Source organism: Crocodylus siamensis, chromosome 1 (genome assembly GCF_052110815.1).
Source record: "Crocodylus siamensis isolate JL-2025a chromosome 1, ASM5211081v1, whole genome shotgun sequence".
Lineage (NCBI taxonomy): Eukaryota > Metazoa > Chordata > Crocodylia > Crocodylidae > Crocodylus > Crocodylus siamensis.
In genome coordinates this window covers 145283682-145310184 of record NC_143395.1, presented here as the reverse complement: position 1 = coordinate 145310184, position 26503 = coordinate 145283682, and the positions used below count along the sequence as shown (strand labels likewise).

At 41.4% G+C, this 26503-nt stretch overlaps 1 protein-coding gene across 1 annotated transcript in view; it reads right to left on the bottom strand.

Annotated features, from left to right (window-relative positions):
• Positions 1–26503, bottom strand: part of FMN2 (formin 2) — a 246295-nt gene that overhangs the window by 127359 nt on the left and 92433 nt on the right. Inside the window, exon 7 of the mRNA XM_090044786.1 lies at positions 4411–4498. Coding sequence (XP_089900912.1) covers positions 4411–4498 — 88 coding nt within the window. The remainder of the gene's footprint in view (positions 1–4410; positions 4499–26503) is intronic.

Below are 26503 nucleotides of genomic sequence, written 5' to 3'. Positions count from 1 at the left end.
GGGATTACTGAGAACAACATTTTTTTAAATCCTAACCTAGATGGGATAAAGTATTTGGAAGATCTGTTAGCCATTAGAATCACAAGTAGAATATATATAGACTTTAAAGCACTATTGGAAAAGATCCATTAGGGTTCAGTAAAAATGTTCGGCTTATTAAAAGAACTTCTTCCACATTGTAAAAATATTTAAACAGCAACCAGGATTTGGGCAAGTGTCTGACTGAATTCCGTTCAAAGCGAGAAGCAGACTAAGCCAACTTCATTAGCTGCAATTCATGTACTCCTCCCCCATTCCCCCTGCCCCGCTTCCATCAACCTAATACACACGGTATTGATGATGCAAACTTCCATAAAGTGCCAGCTGATCGCAAACTTATGAAATGGTAGCTGGCTCCAAATATTCAAGAGAGCAAAGGTTACAGAAACATCATGAATTATTCAAATTCCAAGTTTCCAAAATAATCTACCTGTCATCTAGGATTAAGATTTGTTGGAAGAAAATGTTTCACCATGTTCTGCATTTTCAAAAAGCCACAAAACTGATAACTATAAAGTTTGCACCAGTTTCAAGGCATTCTAAAAAGTCTTATGAAAACACATTATAAACTATAATCAAATTATTCAACCTAATTCATGGTTATCCCACATGCTTTCCCATAAATTCTTGAAAATATTTGATATTTGATTCATCTACAGGAAAAATTAAATGGTATCACATAAAAGACAAAAAAGGAGCCCTTATACAGCATATAAGCAAAAACTTACCTTTATTAATGTCTTATGCAAATGGTCACTTAAGTCTTTACAACCACATCTACAATTAACATTGCAGCTGCATTTTCCGCACATAATGACTATGACATAACCCAATAACAAGAAAATTGCCAGATATCATAAGCTGTTGTTGGTGACAATTCTTTTACTCCAACTATCAAATTGAAGATAAATGATGTGCAAGATAAGTAAGCCTAAATACGTTTTTTCTTGAAATCTGCAGAAGGAAATCAAGCAGGAGGGAGCTACAAACTCTTATGTGGGGCACCAGGGAGATGTATGAGCATTAATATTAAATTCCTTATTTACTGGGTTGTCATTAAGGCCTGAAATTCAGAAGTGTAGAAAGCTTATGCATATCTATTAATTTATTTTAACTGCAATATCCTGCCCCCTCCTCCAGCATTTTCTCTCTTGTAATAGGCATACTTTAAAAGTTAGCAAAAAGGAGGGTGTTTGTGCCTGAAAGCTTGTAAAGAACATTTTTCCAACTATGTAGTTGGTCTAATAAAAGATATCACATCTACCCAAAGAAACTTGCCTGCCTAAACCCCCCCCCCCCGCAGCACTTGGACAACTAAGTCCAAGGCAAACTGAGGCATTAGTAGAAAGTGAGGGTAGTCTTGGACATACAGTTAAAAATCGTATTCACCGATAGCCTGATTATTTTGGTGCAGTGTCTACAATCAGAAACTTCAGCACTCTCTCAAGCAGAGAGAGGGAGGGAGGGAGGAACTCTAGACAAGGGAGGTAATAGTGAGTGGGGAATGTCCTGTCAGCCAAACCTGAGAAAAAGTCACTAGTAACTTATTTAACCGGGCTACAGACACCACAGGAGTCTTGAGCAGGGGAAAGTCTGAGGACTCCCAATTCCTTTGTGGGGGAGGCCATATCTCTCAGTCCCTGGGAATGGTTTCAGGACCTCCCCATCCTTCCCTAGGTGCTAGATTAGAGAAGCTGTATTCATCTCCTATTTTCCTCTTTCTACTCGCCTTGCTTTTGCCACCTCTCACCTCACAGTCCAAGATCCTCAGGCTACAACTACACAGGTGCCCTAGGTCCTCTCCAGGCTGTTTCAATAGAACAGACCCCCCACCACCACACACACACACACACACACATTCCTGCATTGCATATACTAAACCTAGAAACAAAGTCACTTCACTGTTACATGTATGGGTTTAGTGGGCACAAAGTAGGAGAAGTGGGTGAAGAACTCACCAGGAAAACCTAGGCAAAAATGTAGACAAAGGCCCAAAGTGCACAATTAGCACAAAGCTTTTTAATACCACTCCCTTCAGAGGCTCTGATGGTGGTCTGATGAGATACAGAAGTTGGACAGTGATATAATAACTCTGAGGGTTAAATTCAGGCCCAGAAGTCAATGTGGGGTTTTCCCTTGCCATCAATGGATCCCAAATTTCACCCCTGGTACCTCTTTACCAGCTGCTTGAATGCATCAGTCTTGTACTGGGGTAACCCAGCTGAGATCATAGTGAGTCAAAGTGTCTGACAGTGAAGTATTACCCCTCATTTCCTCCTTCAACTCACTGATTGTCCTATGATTCAGACATTCAGTTGGGGGTCAAGTGACATCAGACAGGAGTCTTCAGAAAGGGCTGGCAGATTCATAGCACTCAGAAAGTCATCTCCTAGTCACAGATAAATACCTGTGACTTTAGGATTCACTCTGTTAATGTTTTCAAAAACTTTTCAGCCTAATCCTACAAGTTATAATCTCATTTAACAAAAGAAAAAGAACCCAACTATGAGACTCTCATAGTTATTTGATACCAAGAGCTGGAGCTTAAAGAAAAACAATAAATCATGAGAGTCACAATAAAAATCAGAGTTGACAACACTACTCAATCTGTGCCACTTTATCATTGCAATTCTCTTAGGCCAAAGCAAAAGATATTTACAGGACAGGTTTCCCAGGGTCTAACAAAAGAGAGGATAGTAGGGACCACTTATCGGCCCAGTAATCAGGCAGCTGGCCCTGAAGAAGTCCAGGGGTGGAGGAGAAGTATAACAGAAACACTTTCCTCCAGAATATTACCCCTGGCCATACAACAGCAACATATATGGCCTGCAAAAAGAGGGAGTGTATTTGTCTACACAGAAGCATGCATACTAGGTATCTGGAAAGGAAGTGGTCAGATATCTGAGGAAATGATGGGTCAAATTAGTGAGGGAGTTGGTTGTTTTCTTTTTTAAAAAAGGCCCTGGAACAGGAGGCATGTGGCTGCAGCACACCATACTGACATGACAGTCCATGCTGTTTTCCTGCTCTTGCCACCTAAAACTTAACAATAAAAAACAGATTCTTCAAATCATTTTCCGGCAATAGAATAGTGTTGCTTCTAATTCACAATTTTTCATTAGGCTTTAGACAGCAAACTAATAAGCACAATAGACAGTGAGTGCTTCAGCAAAGATTTTTGGTTTTAATCTAACAGCTATTGAAAGGAACTATATAGGACAGTGTGCAACTTTTACAGATGATCATATGTGCTTAATATCCTAATAGGATCAAGGTTAAGCATATATTGTTTGACCCTTTCAACTACTGACATCCTTGCCATGTTATTGTTAGTATTGCATGTTAAGCAAGCAAATTTTCAATGAACTTGTGTTGGCTTTACCACAGACACAGATGTTAGGCGGACTCCTTTGTTCATAAGGTTCTCATTATTAACTCAAACCAAGCTGAATATTTGACTGAAGGAAAGGACCATATCATTGTTTTCAGATTTCACTCTATGACTTAACTGAACTACATCTGCCAGCTTTAGAAATACCAAGTACTTCTTGGCGCCAGTACTGGCGCCTCACTCTATGACTACCATCCTAAATGCTTCAGCTTGAGGAAGTCTAGTAACCATCAAAACAATTTAATAAAAACTTAAATCGTGATTAAGGGTTACTCACTGGCTGACAGAACACACTAAAATTTGTTCTATTTATGAATTATTCCACAAAATAAATCTCAGCACAGCAAATGGAATTCATGTCTGTAAATACATAGGCTAGAAAGCTAGCAAGATTTTTTCATGATTTATGTAGTCTGTGTTATACTCAAAACCATATTTATTTAATAGGTAGCCTGGAACCTTATAGGCTAATTCAGTGTGCTTCATATCTATCCAAAGCCTCTAGGAAGCATAAGAGACACTGAATAGAACTCCATTTTCCACCTTTTTTACACTGCTATCTTTGTATAAATATGACAATTACATCTCTCTAAAAGATTTCTCTTTATAAAACCAAGGCAAAATAAATTCAAAGCATACATGTATTATTCTAATGATAAACCCAGGAACTATTTTAGATAGCAAAAAGTACAATGCAAATCATAATTAACACTTTCAGATGTCTAGTTTGCCAGTGATGCTATTTATGTAAAAGTATGCATCAAAAACATCAATATTTTCTCATGCAACAGGCTGGAGACAAAGCCTCCAGATTTCTCATATCTGAAGAAATTGATTCTGAGCCCTATTGTGGTTGTAACTGTTTAAGGAAAAAGTCACATTCAATTGGCCCATCTCTCTTGGGTCATCCAATGGAAATATATATACTGACACACATTACTTTCTAAGATTTAGGCAGAAATATATAGTATATGACTTACCATGTTGTATGTCTTTCATATCTAAATGAAGACTGGACATTAATATTCCCACTGCCTGTGATCTTTTGTTACTTAACAACTTGACAACCTGCCCAAGGGAAAAAACAAACAAACATTTATTGCCTTTCACTCAGGTGCTAGAATTTATTAACTATTTTGTACTACTAATTACAAATTCAAGAAACGTCAAATACTATGTACCATATTTGTCTAAGCCTTAAAAACCCCCCCTAATAATTACCTGTTATTCAGGATGTTTAAATGTGCCTCTGCTGCAAAAGCTATTACAAGTACAGCTAGCCAAATAGTCTGGGTAAAATCCTAGCCCCAGTGAAGCCACTGGAAAAATTCTCATTGACTTCACCCTCCATTAAGATATACATTTTCAGCTTCAACTTCACACTGATGTTACTGACTGTAAAAAACAGGCTGTCATAAAGAAACATTTCCAACTGTGTCTATCTTGGAATTGATTTGGTTTCCAAAACCACACAATGGTTTCCATCTTAGATGTAAGCTAAAACTGTGAGAATTTGTATTTTATTTGAATGCTTGATGCATTCTTTGCCAAGATGAATTTTATTTAAAAAGCAAAATAACCATGTACACATTGGGATGTTCTTTGATCACTTTTAGAGAAATAAAAAAGGTCTCAAGTCTTGTAAAGAAAAACACATTCACACCCCTGATACTGCCTATTTTAGCAGCTGGAAGTTAATATTAGCCTTATACATTTGGGTATATACCATATGTTTGCTTCATAAACTAACACATTAAGTAATATGCAGACTAAGTTCCAGATAGCTTTAGGCAGTGATTCTCAACCAGGATGTCATGGCACCCTGAGGCATGACAAATTATTATAAGGGTGCCACAGGGTGCTGTATAATAACAACACCTATGTATGATTCACAAGTTAAAACTAGAGATTCCCAATAGGAATCAATATTATAAAAATAGTATGATCTCTTGTGGTTTTTCTGAAGTTTTTGCCATGAAAGACTTGTTTTATTATTTTTCTGTAGTTAAAAAAAATGAGTGAAGGCTGAGAGCTGGTATCTTCCATGGGGCACCAATTCTAGCAATGGGAACCTTGGGTTTAGAAAGGTTCCCATTTAAGCGCTGGGGATTCTAACACACTCCTTGTTACAGTATTATAAAACTTTCAGGGAGTAGCTCCAGGAAAGAGATTCTTTTTCTGGCAAATTATATGGCCGTAGATAAATTAAGTTTTCAGCGCAGAATAATCTGGTACACAGGCTTATATATGGAATTGTATTTTGACTAAGAATGCTACTTCCCTCACCAAGCACAAGGGCGACATGCTGATTTTTTTTCTCTTTTAACATAGCGCTCAGCTTCAATTATTCCTGAAAAGCCAGAATATCACTGAAGCCAGAACAAATTCTAATTTCCAGAAATGATGGACTCAAATGTCAACACTGTTGACAATATTATTTTAAATTAGAATGGAACATTTATACAGCAAAAAAATCTTAGACTGCTGTCGCATAAAGGGCTCAATGCAACATTTTAGTTTTAATGTTGTTCTTAATTGTTAAAAAGAAATAGATACGTGGGTTAAATTTTTTTAGCCTTAAAAGAAGATAATGGGAAGTAATCAAGCAGAAGGGAGATACAAATTGTGGTGAAAATGGTTTTTAATAACCAACCCCCTCCCAACTATAAAAACCTTAAGCATATCAAAGAAGCTATTTCTAGGCACCCAAAGGATACAAGGTCATAAGAAGCCACCAGCATGGATCTGTCAAGATCAGGTCATGGTTGACCAACCTGATTTCCTTGTATAACAAGGTGATAAGTTTTGTGGATGGCAGGAGAGTAGTGGATGCAACATACCTCATATTCAGCAATGCTTTTGACACAGTCTCCCATGGTATTCTTATTAGTAAGCTAAACAAATACACCTTAAATCAGGGGTAGACAAAGTCCAGGCTATGGGCTGGATCCAGTCAGCGGTGGACTCCGTTTCCTAGCACCCCCTGTCCATATTGTTGGGGTCAGTTTCCATGGATACCCCAGCAGCTGTGATAGCACAGGGCCAGGGTTTCCATTGAGATCAGCCCCAGCAGCACTGGCAGGGTGCATGGTAGGAGAAGGCCGGGGCACAGCCATAACCAGCTGCCTGCATGCCCCTGCTCAGAGCATGTACACAGTGTATTGTGGCTCTGCCCCAGCTCTGGACCATGCTGTCACCACTGCAAGGAGCTGGGGCACAGCCACAGTCCGCTGCCTGCATGCCCCTGCCCAGATTGCATGCCCCTGCCCTGGCTCTGGACCATACTGTCACCATTGCAAGATCCCAGCCCAGCTCCAGAGCAGCTCCCTGCCTGGCTGCACACCCTGCCAGCATTGCTGGGTGCCAGTATCCATGGAAACCCCAGCCCCACATTATCACAGTGTGGCTGCTGCTGGGGTCTCCATGGAAACTGACTCCAGGCATGTGGGTAGGGGCTGCTGGGAAATGGAGTCTGGTCACTGGGTGATTCTGCCATTTTGCCTGCTCCTGCCCTCAGTGAAGGTACTGTGCAGTGGATACACGAGTGGTTGGATCACTATGCTCAAAGAATAGTCATCAATATCTCAATGTCTACTTGGAAGGAAATATCAAATTTGGTTTCCCAGAGTTCATCGTGGATCTGCTACTATTTAATATCTTCATTAATGAGAATGGGATTGAGTAGATATGTGGCAAATTTTCAGATGAGACAAAACTGGGGGATGTTGCAGACAGTTTGGAGGCAAGGATTATGATTCAGAATGATCTTGACAAACTGCAAAAATGATTCAGAATTAACTGAATGAAATTCAATGACAAGTGAAAAACCCTACATTTAGAATGGAGCAATTAAACTGGGGAATGAACAGCTACTCTGCAATACTTTGGGAGCTACACAGGACAACAAGCTGAATGTGTCAACTGTGAGCTCTTGTTGCAAAGCCAATGACATAGTGGACTGTATTAATACAAGTGTCACCTGCAAGTCAAGGAAGGTTATTCTTTCACTCTGTTTAGCACTGATGAGACTTCATCTGAAGTACTGTGTTCAGTTTTGGGCACTGCACTCCAAGAAAGATGTGGGCAAACTGAAGTCCAACAGACAAGATTAAAAGAAAGATGATTTACAAGGAAAGGTTGTGAGAGCTGGAACTATTCAGTCTGGAGAAGGGAAGGCTGAAAGGGGAGTTAATAACCATGATCAAGTATCTGAAAACTGTTTTGGTAGGGAGTTGGCCATCTAACACCCATATCAGTAGTGAAAAGGAGGTGACATCTATTTCAGAAGTAGTGAATTACCAATTTTTGCTTCTGCACCCACCACCTCTGTCTTGCCCTCCCTGCTGCTGTAGCTAAAGCCACTGCAGAAATTTGGACTAGACGTACTATAGTACTCCCCAGGGTTGATCCAGCAGCGGGTTTGACTAGATGATCTCCAGAGGTCCCTTCCAGCCCTATTTTTGTATGATTATAAGAGTGCCTGATGGAAAATAAGAGCCTAACTCAGAATTCAGCAAATAAACTGCCTAAAATGAGGAAACTGAAAGGAAATCCAAGATTAAGTACCTTGCTGTTCTAGTTATGTTGACTCCCCATCTCCAAGCCTCTTTTCTAATTAGCCATGAATAATAAAAATACTGTGTTGTGCTAATGAATTGAAAAAGCAACAAGCCAAACCCTCAACATAGCTTAACTCTTAGTCAAATGGTTAAATGCTTAAACTCAAGGTAAAAATGATATTTAATTCTGTAACAAATCAGTAAGAAATTTCCAAGTGATTAACCAACATCTAAAATCAGCCATTAATGACTCAAAACCAAAAATTAAATGGGTTGAAAAACAAAGAGTGTTTCTATTGATTAAGAATGCTATAGGCACATTTCAAACTTATAAAAAATTCAAAATTAAGAAAAATATCTTAGAAATAGTTTTCACCCTCTCTTAAATAAGCTCAAAATATGGTGCATCTCTTGAACTGGACTAAGGGAATAAAAAAACTTCCATTTCGTGTATAAAACTCAAGTAACGATTCAGTAGTTTCCTTAATATGGGGCTGAGTATATCCAGATAACCATAGCTGAGACTGAGAACTTAAGACTAGTGCTGCTTCAAATAGACTACATCACTTCACATCCAGGATCAGTGATATGTACCAAGAGAGGGTGCGATATGCCTGACCATGCTGCTGTGCTATGCCTGCATGGTATGGAAGTAGTATTGATATTCTATTCCCTAAATCTCAGGTAAGTTCTGAAGAAAAGCTTAGTCAAAGAAAGAAAGAATCAGTTTTCTTGCTGTGGGGAAACCTCCCTACCCTGCCCCACCCCACCAAGGTAAGCATCATACACAAATCTATGGCTGTGCTCCCATTATACCATCCATTATAATGCATTTGATTTCCCTAGCAGAGATCTGGCAAGTAACCTGAGGTGCAATGCAAGTGAAAGGAAGCAATCAAAAATAGGGGTAAAAAGAGTATTATTACACCGCTGCTACTTTCAGTGTACAAGTGTCCAAAGATTATACAGCACTGAAGAAACCATTAGATCCTCTGAATATTAAATGTTCACAATTTAAGTGTCAAAAGTGTCAATTTAAAATTTATGCATATTAAGAGCTTTAACAAAACTGAATTCTATGTTGGAGATGAGGCGGAATTTTCTTCATATTCTATCCCACCCTCCACCCAGTATTTTGGATCCCAAGTGTTGAGCAGCCCCCAAGAAATATAGTTAAGGCAGATTAAGCTTGCTGCAATTAGAAGTGGCAAGACCTTCTTGCATCTTATTTGAAAAGGTGTCTACATAAGTTAAAATTATTGCCTTAAAAATATATGGAAAAAATAGTGCATGAAGATTAGAAGAAAATGTTGTACAGGACACTAGTGAAACCTTACATGGAATTATTGAGCATGAATGACCCAAGATGTACATAGTAAGATTAATTAAAATAGGAAAAGATGCAGGCAAAGATTACCAGGATGACTAGCAAAATGGAGAGGATACTGAAAAAGCTTGGCATCATTAATTAAGAAAGAAAGACTAAGAGGATACAATTGTCCTCTGTGGATACATCTCTGGGGTAAACACGAAAAAAGATTTTTTAATTTTTTTTTTTTTAAGGGAGTAGAAATTAACTGTGAATAAATTTAAACTGGAAATTAGCAGTAGGTTTTTACTCAGTGTAATAAGTGACGATCTGGAAGAGCCTTCCAATATGAGTAGAGAGACTAAAACTTAACTTTAAGCTTCATGGCTAGGGACAGACATTATACATGAACCAGTTTAAGTGATCAGAAACTGGTTTAAACTTGTAACAGAAGAGATGTTCAGTACATATAAACCAGCTTGAAAATAGGTAAAAACACTTTGAGGTATGCCTGGTTGAATGTAGTATCAGACTTAACTGATTTGGGTCAAACCGGTTTATGCAATGGCTGTCCCAGACACCTTGCTCATTTAAGTTGAACTCATCCTGGTATACTCTCTGGGCTGGGTGGGGCTCTCTGCTCCACAGCAGGGCTGGCCTCTCCTTTCTGCTCCCTGGCTGCAGCTCCAGCAGACTGTCTGTGCTATTGCAGATGGGACAAAGGCAGGGATTCCTTCTAAACAGGGATTCCCCTGTCCCCCCTGCCTCACATAAACACCAAAAGTTAGCAGACCACATGCTAGCTATGGTCTGTGCTATTGCAGATGGGACAAAGGCAGAATCAACAGGTAGCTGGTAATGTCCCTCTCTTGCTTTCCTAATTATGTGATAAACACTATGGGGTGATAAATACTGTTATCAATTCCCTGCTGGGCTGGTCAGAAGGGAGGGGGCACCCTCCCCCCCAGCTCAGTTGCATAGATGGAAGGGAGGGCTGCTTTAGCATCCTGCAGTTTTTATCCTGATCCACTGCAGGCATGTGCCTGCATGTATGGGATGTCTGTACAGTTACACACTGATTTAGCCTAGCCAGGTTAAACTAAACTGTAAAGATGGAATGAATTCAGGCTCAGGTTTTTTGAATATCTGTCCCAAATCAATAATTTTATGAATAAGACTACATGACATGGTTGCCTACAATAGCAGGGGATTGGACTTGATTAGTTAAAAAGTCATAAGTACATAATAACATGAGAACTGCCATTTGCTGGGACAGACAATAGTTCAATCTTGTCCAGTATCCTGTGTCATGCTCGGGTAGAGAGTGGATGCTGAAAGAGGGAAAGTTCCTCTCCCACTTGCAGCTTCCAGCATTTAAGGTCTAGAAAGTTCTGATTCAGAGGCCATATCCCCAACTTCCATGCTCAATAGTTACTGATGCTCCTTTCTGCCAAGAATTTTTCTAATCCCTTTTTGAATCTGGCTAAACCATCAGTTTCTACAACACCTGGTGGCAATGGGTTCTGGACTTTAATTACATGCTGTGTGAAAAAGAATTTAATTTTGCTAGTTTTATACTTACTACCTACTAGTAGCATTTTGAAAGATAGTAAATAATAAATTCCTATTTACTTTCTCTTCACTATTTAGTATTTTGTAAACCCTTATCTTGCCCCGTGCCCGAAGTATCTTTTTGCTAAACTAAAGAGGCCTTAGCCTCTTTAGTTTCTCATGTGGATGATCCTCCACACTACTAATCATCCTTGTTGCACTTCTCTGTACATTTTCTAGTTCTTCTAAATCCTCTTTGAGGTGTGTGGGGACCAGGACTGGGAGCAGTATTCAAGGTGTGGATGCACCATGGATTTGTAAAGGGACCTAAAGATCAGGGACTTGGTTTTGTCTGATAGAAAAAAAAAAAAAAAAAAAAAGGAACAATCTCCAATCTTTGGGTTAAAAAAAAAAGCAACCCAAAATCCACATTTCTGCATGATCAAAATGAAAGTAAACACCAGTAACACACACACACACACACACACACACACACCAGGTGTTTCATTTTGATCATAGAAAATGTGGATTTGGGGTTACTTTTTTAAACTAGAAAATTGGAGATTTTTTAATCAGAGAAAAACAGGATCCCTGCTAATGATACTTTCTGTTTTGTTTTCCATTCCCTTCTTAATAATCTCCAACAATGTGTTTGCCTTTTTGATGGCTGCTGAGCACTGAGCTGATGTTTTTAGTGAACTGTCCACAATGACTTCCAGATTTCTATTCTAAATCCTAACTGCAAATTTATGGCACATCACAGCATAGATATATTTTGGGTTCCCATGTGCCCCACTTTGCATTTCTCTACATTGAATTTCATTTGCTATTTAATTGCCCATTCACTCAGCAGTCTCATATCCTTCCATAGATCCTCACAGTCTGCCTTTATCTTTACCACTTTCAATAACTGCACCATTCACAGATTTGACCACCTCGCTATTCACCCCATTTTCCTGATCATTTATGTATATGTCAAAGAACACTGGCCCCAACACGGATCCCACAGATCTACTTCTTACCTTTCTTTCCCATCCTGAAAACTGACCATTTATACTCACTCTGTTTTCTATCTTTAAACCAAATTCCAATCCATGAATGGACCTTCCCTGTAATCATAATTACCTGACTTTTTAAAAAGCCATTGATGAGGGACCCTGTTAAAGACTTTTCAGAAACACTGATATACTATGTCAATTGGATCACCCTGATGCACCTGCAAAGAACCCTAGCAGGTCACAAGGCACAATTTCCCTTTGATAGCCATGTTGATTCCTTCCCAGTGAGTCATGTTCATCCATGTGCTGAAGAATTTTATTTTTACCAATTTTCCAGGAACAGAAGTTAGACTCGCTAGCTTATAGCTCCATTCACCCCCTCTAGAGCCTTTTTAAATATGGGAGTTGCACTGAAAACCCTCAGGGCACATCCCCATGAGTGAGAATATGTATTTCCTGGGGACAACTAGTAGCAGCACATATTTGTGCTACAGCTAGTTGTCCCTGGGAATGCCCCTGCATATGTGCTCTGGTGTGTGGCAAATTGCCCCATGTGGGGTAGGGGAGATTTGAACCAGCACCTGGGCTGGCCTCAGCAGTCCTACCTGGGACCCCGGGGGCTTCCTGGAGCTGCAGCAGCAGCAATCTGGGTGTGTGCAGCCTGGCCAGCAGCTGGAGCATGGCTCTGGCAAGCCAGGCTCCAGTTTCGGGCGGTATATGCTGCCACCATGTGTGCCACCCTGCTTTTTTCTAGCATAGGTTTTTTGGCCACCAGGATCTCCCAGCGTCCAAAAAAACCACTGCACTGCAAATTAGTGTCGTAAAGGCCTGCATATGCAATGTGTGCAGTTTGAGGAGCCACAGACAGATCTGTAGCGTCAGAAACTGCATGTGCACATTCATGGGGATGTGCCCTCAGGTACCAAAGTTGTTTTCAGTGATAGGCTTCAAAGAACAGTTAGAAGTTCAGCAATTTATGATCTGAACACCTTTAGGACCCTAGCATGAATACCATCAGGTCTTGGTGATTTGCTACTGTTTAGTTTATCAATTTCCTCCATGACCTCATCTGCCTCAATTTAGGTCAGCTCCACTTTAGTCCTATGTTTCTGTATTCCTTGCTAGTCCGAGAACAAATTACAGGACAAACAAATTGTAGGTGAGCTATCAATCACTTTGTTGAGTGAACTTATGTAAAACACTTATTTATTGATACTTATTACTTTACATTGTACACAAACAGGGAAAGAGATTGTCCCTATAAAAGATCTGCAACAGGGATTAGGCTATTCCCGAGGTGCCAGAATTGAATCACATGTAGTCCATCTGAAAAGCAACAAAGTTAATATTAAGACCCATCAATTCAGGGCTGGTGGATACAGAGTACAGAAAAGAGAATGATAATTAGTACAGGAAGACTACAGGAAAACCTCTTGGCCAACTACATTTAAAAAGTAGGACTTGGCCAACTACATTTAAAAAGTAGGACTGTTCACTATACTATATATACTCCTCCTCACTATTTAAATCACAGTAAATTGCATGAATACTGATAGTTTCCTGTTTCCTCCTTCGTTCACTCTACTTCCTCCAATACAGTGGCTGTAACAATACAGTACTAATTCAGAAAATATGAATATTAGCATAAGTGCCTTGAGTCATTCCCACATTTAAAAATAAAATAAAAATCATCAGCTGCTGAGTCTAGGCCTACAGGCTACAGACTAGTGACGCCATTTAAAGAAGAAACAACAAAAGGTTGCTAATTAAATCTCTACAAGATCTAAGCATCTCAGACACAATATACAACTCCTTTTAAGTATGGTATCTGGAACACAGCTTTACATTTTTTTTAAAAATAAAAAAAAAAGCAAGCTAGAGATACTATCAGCAAGCTACAGTCTACAACCAACTTTGTAACTGTTGAGTGGTCTTCACTGTTGATTGGTAAACAAACTACATGCCAGATTTCTTCTTGATTGGATAACACAGGCAAAAACAGTCAAAAAAATTATTTAGCAAAAGGAAATGCAAGGCAGATGTTAAGCGAGAGCCCCAAAGCAAAATATGAAGATTCTCGTTCCTCAGAATAATATTTAATTAATGCAGGGGCATTTTGCAAGGATGCCCACTTTCTGGTTCAGATTTTAACTGTTAACATTAACTGAAATTGCCCCATGTTTCTCACTTGTTAAAAAAAATCCTGAACATTAATTGCAAATAAAAAAACCATACAAGTCAACTCTATAAAATGTAGAAGCTGTAAGATGCTTATGAAATATACAAAACCCTTAAGCTTTTGAATAAGAAGTCAAAAGTCTAGATACATGCCTAGAACTGGTCTTGGTGGATGCAAATGATTCTCTCTTAGAAACCTAGGGATCCTTGAAAATAAAGTAACAGAATTATAGGTTGGGAAGGAGTTTCAAGTGCTAATTTAGTTAAGTCCCAGCTACAAAAGCAGGAGTCATTTGTTTAAATTGAACTGTGTATGTTTCCTGTAAGAACAAAGTGTTCAGGTCAAGTCATTAAATGGCGTATTTACCATCATAAAGGGGACCCTACAAGTAAGAATGGAGGAATATATTGGGAAGAAAGGAATATATTGGCAACACAGTTTTCAGGGTTTACTTTTTCCTACGAATTGTGTAGCTTAGGGATACCAACTACAGGGAGCTGGCTTGCAGTTGTTGGTAGCTGAATATATATTTGGCCAAGCACAAAAAATCTTGTGCCATTTATGGAGACAGGAAAGTAAGAGGTCCTTACTTTGTGGTTTTCTAGCTCCAGATTCACCATGATGAATCAGATGCTGGTCAATGGCTGTGCTCATTAAAAGACTCATGGTCAGAGGGAGTTCACTAAATTACATCTCATCAACAGCTGTTACTTACCATGTCTTTTATTGTACCGATTGAATGAGATAATTCCTTTCTATCAGAAGCAAGCAATCCAGATAAGGAAAGAAGTTTTTTGAGAAAGTTGAAGCAATTCATGAAAAATTTGATAGACAATGCAAGAGAAATTGGTACCCCAGAGTTCCTACAGACATGCGGGGAGTCTGCTCCAATGCACTGGAAAGTTGGAGCAGACTCAATTAATCAAGTCTGTTGGAGCACAGAAATTGATGTGCTCTGGCAGGTTTCCACATCATGTGCATCAGCAACCCTGTGAGTTCCTGTGCTGAAAAATGGCAGTGGGGTACTTTGAAATAAACCACGTTTGATGAGCTTTAGTTCAAAGCACCCTACCACCATTTTTTCAGTGTGGTGTAAAAATGCCCCCTTGGCCCCCACTTCTTGACAGTTGTAGTCAGTAGCTAAAGTGTGAGGCTGCCCAGACTACTTTCTTGCTTTTCACACCAAAGTAAATGCATCTTTCCTGACTACGACCTTAAATCCAATCAGCTCTGATCCCTTCCCAAATTTAAGATTCCTTCTTTTGTTAGTACAGACAAGACTTTCTTTACCACATGCCTTTTCTAGAGACCTTCCAAATTAGAACAAATGAAACAACCATCCAGTCTTTGCTGTCTATTTCATATGGTTGAAACTCTTGTCTGAAAGTTAGGGGTCAAAGTCATCACATCAACTTTTTCCATTCTTTCTTTCCAACTAGACCACAGTTGAACTTTCCTTAGTTAAAGCCTCCCACCCTAGGGATAAGAAATAGTTCACACACTTTCACATAATTTTACCATTAAAATAATAAAAAATAATTTCTTGTTGGTTGAAACAAATGCCATTAAATGTATTATTGTAGAACTAATCCTCTAATAATAGATGGCTGCTCTAGTAAATGCCTTTCTGTTATGACATTAGATGAAAAATTACTCTGATTGTTTAGATTCAGATATACAGTAATAAGTAAAATAAGCATCCTGTTCTTCAACAGGAGACAGAACAATAGGCCCAAATTTAATTAGGAACAAATCACAGATGCTTCACTTTTAAGGATTCTAGAGGGAAAAAATAGAAAGTGTTTAAAGTCCCTAGGTCTAAATCAAAATTACTTCTCTCCAAACTTTTTTTTTTTTTTTTAATTTCCTTAGCCTCTCTTTGCCATTCACACCATTCATTATTCCCCTCCTCCTTTCTTTAAGAAAAATGCCAGTCTTAACCACCCCCCCGCCCCCCCAAAAAACAAAAAACTATACATAAAAGTTTGGCTTTTAATTACTTCGGCATTCTGGATAGCATTTTCAAACACACAAGTTACTGGAGCCAACTCAGTTCCATACACCATAATATATTTTTTCTTCATAGTTGTCCCCCATAAAAAATTAGTTATAAGTCTGCAATTTTCAAGCTACGCAGGCAATGTGATTAACAATCTATTTCCCCCATATGGTTACCTAACCGACGAAAACAGATATTATCACTAAACACAAATAATTGCATATTTTTTGGCATTCTAACATATCCAGATTTGTATAAAAGTCAGACCTATTTTTACATTATTCTGTTACAAACTTAACACTCTTTGTAATGTGAGATTCTATAACCACTTAAATACAACAAGGAACATCTTGTTAGTGAGGAAAAAAACAAATATTAGGGCATTACTTTTAACAGGAAGGCATGGTTACATGAAAAAATAAAACAAAACAGCTATCTACTCCCTATGGGTACATGCAGCTGTTCACCACACCCAGTCTACAATCATGTGATTTGCTTTAAACCACATGATCACAGCTTGGGAGCAGCTTGTGTAGATGTTCACCAGTGCTGGAAATCATGCCAGGAATCTGGTGCAAGTAACTTGGGGTGAGGGGGAGTGGCAGGCAGCATCAGAGGGGGCTAGCAGATCTATGGGAGGGAGTTGATGGGTCCGCAAGGGGTGGGATGTTGTCAGGTTTTCCATCTGGGATGAAAGGGGAGTTTGGAGGGCTTAAAATAGCCTGGTCATGGTTGGGGGTAGTAGGGAACCCACAACTCCAGGGCTGGGACAAACAGCTGGGTTTTCCCAGCCCCAGGGATCAACTCAGAATATGTGCACACATTTGCTTAACTCAGGCATGGGTTACCCTGAGCTACACAGCGCACCTCCACAAGCGAACTATGTTAGGTTGGGCTAATTTAAGTGTAATGTTTGCACATAAACCTATATTCAAAGCCTGTTTAAAAATTCTCTATCTAGATATATCCATCATCTTTCCATTTATTACAATAGGTTTTTGATTAGGACTTTATACTCATGCAGATATCTTTTACCACACCAATCATTATGAAATAATTGCCAAAGACAATGCACACGATAAGGAAAAGATATAAGGATTCATTCAGCTACTTTATATAGAATATTCAGTCTGGAAAATCTAAGCCAATAGCAGCAGCTGAACCAAAGACATTTATTACTGACGGCAATGTATAAAATGGAAGGAACTCTATTGTCAGAATACAAGTAGAATTCGGCAAGGCTTGTCAGGAAATCTAATTTTATTTATTAATATATGAAGGAATACATTGACAACAGTTTTCATGGTTTACTTTTTCCTACAAATTGTGTAATATATATGCCAAAGAGAAAGAAAAGGCAAATTTTCTGATCAGAGGAGTTAGTTAAGAATTACACTCAGGATAGAGTTGGTATTGGCTAGGAATCCTAAGGTCAAATGGAATAACTGAAGACAAAACAAGATGGAAAGTCTATCTAGATCAAGTTATTTGACTGTATGGAAGCAGAGTGAATTTTCTGCTGGGGAGAGAGACTGTCCAAACATAAGAGAGTAATCAGTTATGGAAGCAACATGCCAACAGGCAGCATGTTGGCAGGAGAAAGGAGTGAGAAATCATAATATTGTATCATGATAATAAAAAGCAAAAGTCCTCACCTTTTTGAGCTACATAAAATTAGATTAGCTCTAACTTTCAAAACAAACTGTTAATGACTTGCTAGTACAAAACAAATTGTAATTTTACAAATTTCATATAAGTCAGACATTCTAAGGTCATGATATTAGGAGGAGACAACTATAGATCTCTAGTGGGAATAAAATGTCACATGTGTCACATCCACATGAATGCGGACTTTTGGTTCCCGAGGAACAACTATTAGCACAACACTTTGTTCTGCTATTAGTTGCCCCTGGGGAACACCTGTGCCACCTGATGCCTTGGCATCAAACAATAAAAGGACTCAGGGCTCAATAATCTGGATTTTCCACTGAAATCATTACCTCAGGCTAGGAATGAGGCATGCTGGTAAGCCAAAACAAGGCAATTCTCATATTTCCTAAGAATTTGATTTAAATTTGTCCAACTGTCACTGAAACAAGAAAACTTTAAAAATGCAAGCAACTTTCTGTTAGGCCACCAGGTAGAAGCTAGTAAGAAGTCATCTCACAAATATTAGCAATTGCAATCATAGTTTAACCCGTTCTCTTCTTGTAAAGTACTGGTATGAAATTTAATAAAGTCTGTTCACTGTTAAATAGTTGTGTGCAATTGTGTGCATTCTTGTAGTGTTTTAAAATCTTCATATGATTTAATTTTTAAATATTTACTTTGCCATCTTCACATGGACATAACCAGAACGTGGTTACTCTGAAATTACCCAAATTAAGTTTAGCAAGTGTGTTGATAATGCTGTCAGCATTAATTGATGCTGAAAGGAAATCAGCACGGGTTCATCACAGGTATATCCTGCCTGATGCACCTTTTTTTTCCCCCCCCCCCCCCATAGATTGTAGAGTTGGAAGGGACCACAATTGATCATCGTGTCCAACCCCCTGCCCCTAGCAGGAAAGAGGACTGAGGTCAGATGACCCCAGCCAGGTGAGTATCAAGCCTCCTCTTGAAGACCTCCAAGTTAGGTGAGAGTACCACCTCTCTTGGAAGCCCATTGCAGATTCTTGCACCCTTACTGTAAAACATTTCTTCCTAACGTCTAACCTAAATCTACTCTCCACTAGTTCGCACCCATTATTCCTAGTTACCCCCTGGAGCGCTCTGGTAAATAGCACATCACCAATTCCCTGTCGTCCTCCCTTGATAAACTTGTAGACAGCTACAAGGTCACCCCTCAGCCGTCTCTTCTGAAGGTTGAAGAGATCCAGATCTCTCAACCTCCCCTCATAGGGTATTTCATGGAGGCCACTAACCATGCAAGTGGCCCTCCTCTGAACCCTCTCCAGATTCTTTGCATCCCTCTTGAAGTGCAGCGCCCAAAACCCGACAGTACTGCAAATGTGGCCTGACCAATGCCACATAGAGGGGGAGCATCACCTCCCTTGATCTGTTGGTCATGCATCTGCTAATACATGACAAGGTGCGATTAGCTTTGTTGATGGCCTCGTTACACTGCCGGCTCATGTTCATCTTGGAGTCAACTATGACTCCAACATCTCTTTCAGCTTCTGAGCTGCTGAGGAGGTCATCCCCCAACCTATAGGTGTTCTGGGGATTCCTCCTTGTTAGGTGGAGTACCTTACATTTATCTTTGTTGAATTGCATCCTGTTCTGCATCCAGGTAGGTGACATCAGCCTCAGCTCCTGTGCCAAAGCAGTGTGTGACCTAGTCATAAAAGGGTACAAGGGTCAGGCAGGATCTACCTGTGATGTACCTATGCTGGTTTCCTTTCAGCATCATTTCCCCTGTTGAGCCATCAAAAATGTACTCTCTGATGATTTTTTTCCAATATTTTCCCAGGGATAGAGGTAAGACTGACTGGCCTAAAGTTACTTGGCTCATCCCTTCTCCCCTTCTTAAATACGAGTACCACATTTGCCCTTTTGCAGTCCTCAGGGATTTGGCCGGAGCACCATGAGTGCTCAAACAGCTGTGTTAGTGGCTCAGCTAAGACACTGGCCAATTCGTTCACCACCCGTGGATGGAGGTCATCCAGGCTGGCTAACTTGCACCCATCTAGCCCTTCCAAGTGCTCCTTAACTAAGTCAGCACTAACCTTTGGAAGTCTGGTGCTTTTTGGACATCTGTCTGTGCTCAAGGTGGGGGATTTGTCTTGGTCAGTACTTAGAAATACTGACGCAAAGAACTCATTGAAGAGCTCCATCTTTTTCTCCTGTGTCAACCACGAACTATCCTGATTTCTCCTGCAGGGGCTCGATGTTACTCTTCACTTTCCTTTTGCTCACTAAGCATCTGTAGAAGGACTTTTTATTGTCCTGAATTATTGAAGCCAGCCTGATCTCCAGTCCTGCCTTGGCCTGCCTGATTCCCTGCAATAGCATACTAGGGAGGTATATGCTTCCTTAGTGGCTGCCCCCTGCTTCCACTGCCTATAAATCTCTTTCTTTGTCCCCAGTCTTTCCTGGATTTCCCTGTTCAGCCAACAGGGCTTTTTTAGCCCCTTAGCCCCTTTTCCTGCATAAGGGGATAGACTCCTTTTGTGCCCCAAGCATCACTCCCTTGAGAAACCTCCAACCCTCCTGGACCCCCATTTGCTCAATGCTTTTGAGTTTCACCACTTCACTATCTAGCCTTTTACAACCAAGTCACACACTGTCTTGACACTGGAGCTGAGGCTGATGTCATCTACCTGGATTTTAAGGCCTTCGACAGTTTTGCATCCTATTCTCATAGGGAAGCTAGTAGGCTGTGGAGTGGACACTTATACAGTCAGGTGGGTGGCTAACTGGCTTAGGGACTGCACCTGCACCCAGAGAGTGGTGGTAGACAGGTCGTTCTCAGCCTGGAAGGAGGTGGGCAGTGGGGTCCTGAAGGGTTTGGTCCTTGGACCAATGTTATTTAATATCTTCATCAGCAATTTGGATGAGGGTGTGGAGAGTACCCTCTCCAAGTCTGCAGATGATACCAAGTTATGGGACAAAGTTAAAATGTCAGAGAGCAGGGAGCAGATGCAGGCTGATCTGGACAGGTTGAATGAATGGGTTGAATGAAATAGGATGCAACTCAACAAAAAATAAAGGCAAAGTACTCCACCTAAGGAGGAGGAATCACCAGCACACTTATAGGTTGCGGGATGACCTCCTTAGCAGCTCAGCGGCTGAGAGGGATCTTGGAGTCATTGCTGACTCCAAGATGAACATGAGCTGGCAGTGTAACAAGGCCATCAACAAGGCCAATCACACCTTGTAATGTATTAGCAGATGCATGACCAATGGATTGAGGGAGGTGATGCTCCCCCTCTATGCAGCATTGGTCAGGTCATAGTTGGAGTATTGTGTCCAGTTTTGGGTGCTGCACTTCAAGAGGGACATGGAGAATCTGGAGAAGGGTCAGAGGAGGGCCACTTGCATGATTAGTGGCCTCCGCAAAAGACCCTACAAGGGGAGGTTGAGGGATCTGGATCTCTTCAGCATTCACAAGAGACATCTAAGGGGAGACCTTGTGGCTGCCTATAAGTTTATGAAGGGAGGACAACAAGGAATTGGAGATGTGCTATTTACCAGAGCACCCCTAGGAGTAACTAGGAATAATGGGTGCAAACTATTGGAGAGTAGATTTAGGTTAGACATTAGGAAGAAATTTTTTTATAGTAAGGGTGGTGAGAATCTGCAATGGGCTTCCAAGAGAGGCGGTACTCTCACCTAACTTGGAGGTCTTCAAGAGGAGGCTTGATAGACACCTGGCTGGGGTCATCTGACCTCAGTCCTCTTTCCTGCCAGGGGCAAGGAGTCAGACACAATGATGCTTTGTGGTCCCTTCCAACTCTACAACCTATGAATTAAATGGATAACCATTTTGAAAATGTTGATATTCTAAAGGCAGCTACTCTGCACAGCTGCCAGATGGACAGCCCAGATATAGTCTTAAAAGGGGTTACTACCCACCCAGCTGCTCCTCCCACCATCACTCCAGCTGCAGGAGATAGCCAAGGGCTTCAGCCCTCTCCCCCTCCTTCAGCTTTCCCTTCCCACCACCTACCCACAAGGGGGTGATGTGGTGTGCAGTGGTACAGTGCAGTCTGTGGTGGTACTGAAGTCCACTGGCAGGGAGATGAGGGTGAGGCCAAGGTACACACAGTGCAGTGGGAAGACTTTTGCATGAGCCTAAGGTGATGGGAGGGATGGGGAAAAGGAGAACATGTGTGACCCCTAGCTACCTAAAAGTTGGACAGCTTTGCTCTATATTATATAGTTGATCAAGTGCATAGGCAGAGAGCAATTTAATCCAAAAAAACTCAATATTTTGTTTTCTGTAAGACTGAAAATCCTATCTTGTATAATTTGCTCATTTGATTATAGATTGTATAATTCCCTCTGATGTGGCTTCCTCTGTAAATGGATTTTTATTTTACTGTGCACCAAAAACATATTTTATTAAAATCAGAGGTTAACATGCCATATATTTCCTCTGTTTGCAAGTTATCTGGACAGCTTCTCTTTACAGCTTTTCCCAATTTAGCCAGTATTTTACATCTAGTACCTATACACAATACACAACTTAGCACACATATGCATCAACTTAAAAATATATACATATCAGTTGATAAAACTAGAATTTCTGCAACTAAGGAAACTAAACTAAGCACTTCCTATTTCTTGAGTATCCTTTGTTTTTGTGCATTTTTACAATACACGTGCTTCAGTGTCCAGAAGGAAAAATGCAGAAACAGCTTTAAATAGCTTAACAGGTGACAAGAGCACATCTACTTGGCATAATGGATCCTTACAAAAGTTCCATAGAAACACTATCTGTAAGACCTTTGTAGCACCCATAACTATCAGAGAATTAACACAAGTCAGAAACCATTTAAATAGCACTTGATGCTTCCTGCCTTGGGGGGGCGGGGATCATTTGGTGTTACATAGCCAGTCTTTCACACAATGACTTCTTCAATAACTATGGAACCAACTTCATTATCCAAATGTTTATTGTGGTATAAACAAAAAATAAATAAATAAAAATGAACACTCATACATTGTAAAACTATGCCAGTCATGTATTTTTGAAGTCTGTCCACTTCAATTTTCTAACACTTAATATTATAGGAAACTTAAATGGATGCCCATAAATATGATCATTTAACAGTTACATCTGCAACAAATGCTTGTTCTAATGAAAGCTTTTGTTGCCTTTTCTGCATAATAAGCAGCAGACTTAGCTGCTTGTTTGATCTTTTTTCCAGAGACTGTAATTCAACAAAGCATATTTATCTATTACAGAATTTTCTCTTTTTGAGCAGCAGCACATTTATCTGATAAATAGCACAGAACAGTCACATAATGAAATTTCTTTGTGTTATGTTAAAATATAAGTCACACCACCTTTAGAAACCTTCTCAACTTCTGTGTGCAAATCTCTGTTGCAGGCAACATGTTCTTCTCGATCCCTTTAAGAACAATCTAACAGCACCTACTTACAGCACTTTTTATAACATAACAAAATTCTTGTCATGGCAAGGAAAACAAATACCAGTCACAAAAAAACACATCTATTAATGTTTAACCGCAATACTATTGTCTGTCTCTATTTAACCACCATTTGTCTGCCAAATCAAACTTAATAGCCCTTATTTTTATTGTTTGCAGAGGTTTGAATTGCTAAACCTCATAAAATGTAAACAAAAGAGCATTTCATAGGGAGGCATCAGTTATACTTATTCATTCATGCACCAGAGATGTACTGAATATGGCAGTTGGCTTCAACAGCCTGTGTTAAAACTATGGTTTGATCAAGTTGAGTTCCTAGTTTTCTTCTGTTATATACAAGAACCCCCTGCAGTTGTTGTTCAGTGGTAGGATGCTTGTCTGCCACATCACAGACCCTGACTCAATTACCAGACACGCATGTAGCTACATTTGATTGTAGATTGTCTGGACTTGGTTTGGCCTTTGGATTCTCTCAATGGTCTAAAGGTCTGATGGAAGGTCTGGGCAACCTTCACTCGTCCATACTCTGGCCTAGGCATATGCGTAGAAGGTCCTGGTGGAGGAAGGAACCCTTTTGTTGCTAAAAGTAGTGAAGGAAATAGAATTTCGTTCCAAGTGGAAACTGGGAGTTAATAGAAAAAATTGCTGAGAACACAGCAAAAGTAATAATATGAACATGATGCTCCCTCTACATGTTACAGGTACTGCACAACTGACTGGTTAACCAGGCAACTGATTGAGACCAGCTACACATGCCAAGTACCTATAATATACAGGGGTGGGCAAAATATAGTCCGTGGGCCGGATCTAGCCCATGAGGCCATTCTATCCAGTCTGCAGGGCCCCTAAATAATTTAGAAAATTAATATTCATTTGCCCTTGGTTCCTTTAAAAAAATGACAGGAACCAAGAGGAGTAGGACCCAGGGGAAGCCCGGCAAGCTCCCATAACAGCAGGACCCACTCAACCCCACCCCCCCAGCCGGAAGCTCAGCAGGGACTTTTGGCCTGGGACCACGTGGCTGCCTTGCGCCGGAACCTCATGTAAGGGGGTGGGGACAGGGAAGGAGCCCAGGGAAAAGTTGCCCATGGAAAAGCTGAGCATGGGGGAGGAAAAGCATCCCCTTGCCCACCCCATGGCCAGTGCCCTGCACTCCAACAGCTCACAGCCCACATGGGGCTGCCTGTGCCTGCTTTGGACAAGTGGCTGCAGCAGGGAGCACCAGCCACGGGGCAGGGGAAGGGCTGCTTTTCCTTCTCCCCGTGCCCAGTTTTAACCCGGATTCCTTCCCTGCTCCTCCCCAGTGCAAGGAAAAGCGGCCCCTCACCCGCCCTGTGGCCAGCGCTGCTTTCTGCAGCCACTCGTAGCCTGTGTGGAGCTGTCCAGAGCAGGCACAGGCAGTCCCACATGGGCTGTGAGTGGCTGCAGTTAGAAGCATGGGGTGGGAGAGGCTGTTTTCCTCCCCCCGTGCCACCTTGTAACCTGGCCCTGCAGCCAGCCTAGGCCCTGTGCCAGCTCTGGCCTCACCTGTTGGGGCTGCACATGGTGGCAGCAGCTGTGGCCCTCCAGCTTGCTGCACTGGGCAGTGTTTGCCACTGCTGCCTCTGGGCTACCCAGCACACGAGCTCTGGACAGGCAGCAGTAGTCAACACTGCCCGGCATGGCAAATGGGGCGGGGGCCGCAGCTGCTGCAGCCGCATGCAGCCCCAGCAGGCAATCCCAGAGCCGGCATGGGGCCCAGGCTGGCAGCAGGGCTGGGTTACAAGCTGGTGCTAAGCACAGGGAAAAGCATCCCCCTCACTCGCCCCATGGCCGGCGCCCTGCACTGCAGCCACTGGCAGCCCACATGGGGCTGCCTGTGCCTGCTCCAGACAGCCCTGCATGGGCTGTGAGTGCCTGCAGCAGGGAGTGCTGGCCACGGGGCAGGCAAGGGGCTGCTTTTCCCCGTGTGAGCAGGGAGTTGGGGTTGTGTGCTGCCCCCCACCTATACCATGGGGCTGGGGGGCACTGGGAGTGAGTGGGTGGGGAGTCAGCAGGAGCACGGGGCCCACACCAGTGTCCCGGGGCCAGTGCTGGTGGGGCCCAGAGCAGGGTGGCAGGAGTGCGGGGTCCCAACCAGCAGGGGCTCTATGGAGCTGGACCAGATCCCCCCTCTCCCTGCTGGTGCAGCCCAGCCCGGCTCCACAGACTCCTGCTAGCCTGTGCCTCACTTTGGGCCCCATCGGTGCTGGCCCTGGGACATTGGTCCCAAGATGGTGACTAGGAAGTGGGGCACCTGTCAAGACCATGTGGCCTGCAACAGCCTGCCAAAACTGGGAAAGCGGCCCTCTGCTTGAAATGGTTACCCGCCTCCGATCTATAATCTCATAAAAGCTCCAACCAGCTATGAAGTTAGGCTTTGAAAATGTGTACTAACTTTATAGCTGGTTGCAATCCAGCTTTAATTTGGACACGAACCAGGGTATGACCCTGTAACTGAGCCCGGTCAGCTGATCAGGCTCCTAGTGACAGGGATGCACCATGCTCAGCTGAGAGACTTCCATATGAAGGAGTCCTCATCCTGGCTGTGGGGTGTTGCTATGACTGCAAGTCCTGTCAGCTATAAGACTTGCAGCTGCAGGAGATTTGTACTTGTTGGTATAGGAGGACCAGAGCAGAAATAAGGCATGATAGAATCTGATGCTGGAACCCACAATCACACCTCCTGCCATGCATGTATGGTATGATAGAAGGTGCAATTGTATAGATCATCTCTCAGATACTATCACGCTTTCACCTGAACATCTAGAGGAGTTCTCACACACAAAAGGACAGTTTTGTCAAGCTGTTTGAGAGGTGTTCAGTTTCAAGAACCCTTTAAAAATTGTTTTACAATTGAATACAGGTGATAAAAAAATAGAAAGCCAATATAGACAACTTCAGGAAATTTGAATGCAATGAACACAGGGTCGTTAAAATGGAAAGCACTAAACAAGAATGAGGAACCAGAGCCTGATTGGTAAACTGAAAAATATTTTGCTTGAAATTATGTCTTATAGAAAAAAAAGCAATAAGGCTGCAACAGAAATGGTCACAACTTTAAACTACAAACCAAAGAATTCTGTTGCTAGGAGATAAGCATCCACTATGCTGTTTTACTGTCATGTATATTATACACATCACCATTGTATCCAAGTGCCTGTTGGCCACTTAGGAAAGAAACCTAGTCTACATATAACAATCCTCACTTCCTTTTTGGAGAAGATCAGTGTGTTTGGCAAAAAGAAGAGATTCCTCAGCTACTGAAGAGATCGGAATACCAGAAATGGTGAGTCCGGGAAGAAACCATAAAGTTCGTGTGTGCTTCTCTCCTCCTTATC